The following is a 3161-nucleotide window of genomic DNA, read 5'->3' on the forward strand; positions in this document are numbered from 1 at the left end:
TCAGAGCCCTGGACCCATATCTAGTATTCAAACCTCAACGTCCCAGCTGGGTCCCTGAGTTAAACCCTCAGAGCCCAGGACCCATATCTAGTATTCAAACCTCAACGTCCCAGCTGGGTCCCTGAGTTAAACCCTCAGAGCCCAGGACCCATATCTAGTATTCAAACCTCAACGTCCCAGCTGGGTACCTGAGTTAAACCCTCAGAGCCCAGGACCCATATCTAGTATTCAAACCTCAACGTCCCAGCTGGGTACCTGAGTTAAACCCTCAGAGCCCAGGACCCATATCTAATATTCAAACCTCTTCTGGGTTGACAGGAAGCTGCTGTCTCACTCCACTGTATCTCTCACACTGATCAGATCCTCAGACAGGATGAACTGTGGGTGGACAGGGTTGGGGTCCACAATCACAGGAGATGAACAAAGACAACTAGAGATTAGAACTGGTCATGATGTCATGGTTGATCAGAAAGAGGAGAATAGACAATGAGTCATGAGTCAAGCTGTAGCCGTACATGAGTCAAGCTGCAGCCGTACATGAGTCAAGCTGCAGCCGTACATGAGTCAAGCTGCAGCCGTACATGAGCCAAGCTGCAGCCGTACATGAGTCAAGCAGCAGCCGTACATGAGTCAAGCTGCAGCCGTACATGAATCAAGCTGCAGCCGTACATGAGTCAAGCTGCAGCCGTACATGAGTCAAGCTGCAGCCGTACATGAGTCAAGCTGCAGCCGTACATGAGTCAAGCTGCAGCCGTACATGAATCAAGCTGCAGCCGTACATGAATCAAGCTGCAGCCGTACATGAGTCAAGCTGCAGCCGTACATGAGTCAAGCTGCAGCCGTACATGAGTCAAGCAGCAGCCGTACATGAGTCAAGCTGCAGCCGTACATGAATCAAGCTGCAGCCGTACATGAGTCAAGCTGCAGCTGTACATGAGTCAAGCTGCAGCCGTACATGAGTCAAGCTGTAGCCGTACATGAGTCAAGCTGCAGCCGTACATGAGTCAAGCTGCAGCCGTACATGAGTCAAGCTGCAGCCGTACATGAGTCAAGCTGCAGCCGTACATGAGTCAAGCTGCAGCCGTACATGAATCAAGCTGCAGCCGTACATGAGTCAAGCTGCAGCCGTACATGAATCAAGCTGCAGCCGTACATGAGTCAAGCTGCAGCCGTACATGAGTCAAGCTGCAGCCGTACATGAGTCAAGCTGCAGCCGTACATGAGTCAAGCTGCAGCCGTACATGAGTCAAGCTGCAGCCGTACATGAGTCAAGCTGCAGCCGTATGTACACGAATCAAGTCACGTTGCAGCCATACATCATAATAATATAATATTATAATTTAATCAGCATAATAATATTATAATATAATTATATACAGCATAATAATATAATATTATAATTATATACAGCATAATAATTTAACATTATAATTATATACAGCATAATAATTTAACATTATAATTATATACAGCATAATAATTTAACATTATAATTATATACAGCATAATAATTTAACATTATAATTAAATCAGCATAATGACTGAAAGTCACACCCATCTTTTCTGACCGGGGAAAAAGGGAACTTTAATACATTTGTTTTCGTTTTGTATTTCTTTTGGTTTAATATCATTGGACACTATGAACGTTGTGACCAAATAATATACGTTTTCCTATTGTTGATTGCTAGTAAATGTCACCAGGTAAGGGATCATGGAAACAGATACTCACTGTAATTCACAATGCCCTGCATCTTCTCCCAGACTCTAAACAGCAGGTTTCCCAGGTGTTTGGCCTCATCTATCAGCGATGCTGACACCAGCTGTGGACCAGACACTATCCACTAGGCTCTGGAAGAAGATTCATGAGTCAGTGCTGCTGTAGGGTTGGGTTTAGAACCAATGAGAAGAGAGAGATAGGAGACAGATCACTTACCTTTGTAGTTCTGCAGGGGGACAAAACAGTGAATTAATAATTAATATAAAAACTAAAATGATATCAGTCACAATAATGTTTACGTCTTATCGAGATATTGGTCCTTACCTGTAGGAATGAGATGTCTTCAGCTCTCAGCTTCTCCTCTAGGGCTCTGATAGTGTACTGGTCTCTTTCCATGGTAGCCTTGTAATTCAGCAGGACTGAGATGTCTTCAGCTCTCAGCTTCTCCTCTAGGGCTCTGATAGTGTACTGGTCTCTTTCCATGGTAGCCTTGTAATTCAGCAGGACTGAGATGTCTTCAGCTCTCAGCTCCTCCTCTAGGGCTCTGATAGTGTACTGGTCTCTTTCCATGGTAGCCTTGTAATTCAGCAGGACTGAGATGTCTTCAGCTCTCAGCTTCTCCTCTAGGGCTCTGATAGTGTACTGGTCTCTTTCCATGGTAGCCTTGTAATTCAGCAGGACTGAGATGTCTTCAGCTCTCAGCTTCTCCTCTAGGGCTCTGATAGTGTACTGGTCTCTTTCCATGGTAGCCTTGTAATTCAGCAGGACTGAGATGTCTTCAGCTCTCAGCTCCTCCTCTAGGGCTCTGATAGTATCTGGAAGTGATGACATCTCTCTGATCTTCTCCTCAATCTTCTTCTTCTTCATCATCTGACTCTTCTGTTCCTCTTCTTCCCTCAGTGCAGTTATCCTGGCATCCTTTTCCATTTGTAGAATCTGATGAAGCTTCTTAAACTTCTCTTTAATCTGCCTCTCTGTGTGCTGGGCCTGGCTCTTAAAGTGCTCAGTTGTTTGATCAAAGGTTAGTTTAACTTTATTAAAGACCTCCAGCTTCTCCTGTAAAGTCATCAGGACAGTCTGGAGTTCCTTCTTATGGTCCTGATCAGCCTCATCTATCGGACAGCAGTCATGACTCTTATGCTTTTTGGGTGTTTGACAAATCAGACAGACAGGCTTTTATCCTCCAGACAGAAGAGCTTGAGTTCTCACCGTGCAGACTGCAGAGCAACTCAGACCTTGATGAAGCTCTCTGACTCCTCTCCTGTAACTCAGACCTTGATGAAGCTCTCTGACTCCTCTCCTGTAACTCAGACCCTGATGCAGTTCTCTGACTCCTCTCCTGTAACTCAGACCCTGATGAAGCTCTCTGACTCCTCTCCTGTACCTCAGACCCTGATGAAGCTCTCTGACTAATCTCCTGTAACTCAGACCCTGATGAAGCTCT

The 3161-nt window shown here is 45.3% G+C and overlaps 1 protein-coding gene across 2 annotated transcripts; it reads right to left on the bottom strand.

The window, feature by feature from the left end:
* Positions 1-322: 322 nt before the first annotated feature.
* LOC115163823 (uncharacterized) lies at positions 323-2919 on the bottom strand. Of its 2 annotated transcripts, XM_029716022.1 has the most exons (3): positions 1934-2919; positions 1730-1848; positions 323-378 (listed from the first exon to the last, which is right to left on the bottom strand). In XM_029716022.1, exon 1 carries the CDS (start codon positions 2783-2785, stop codon positions 1997-1999), a length of 789 nt encoding a protein of 262 aa, XP_029571882.1. In that variant the 5' UTR covers positions 2786-2919; the 3' UTR covers positions 323-378; positions 1730-1848; positions 1934-1996. The 2 variants fall into 2 exon arrangements, with proteins under 2 accessions (XP_029571882.1, XP_029571881.1); XM_029716021.1 differs by lacking the exon at positions 323-378 and having other exon boundaries at positions 1660-1848.
* Positions 2920-3161: the final 242 nt, after the last annotated feature.

Source organism: Salmo trutta, chromosome 26 (assembly GCF_901001165.1).
Source record: "Salmo trutta chromosome 26, fSalTru1.1, whole genome shotgun sequence".
NCBI classification, from domain to species: domain Eukaryota; kingdom Metazoa; phylum Chordata; class Actinopteri; order Salmoniformes; family Salmonidae; genus Salmo; species Salmo trutta.

Coding starts and splice junctions, on each gene's coding strand:
- LOC115163823 (XM_029716022.1), bottom strand. CDS start 2,785: ATGACTTTACAGGAGAAGCTGGAGGTCTTTAATAAAGTTAAACTAACC.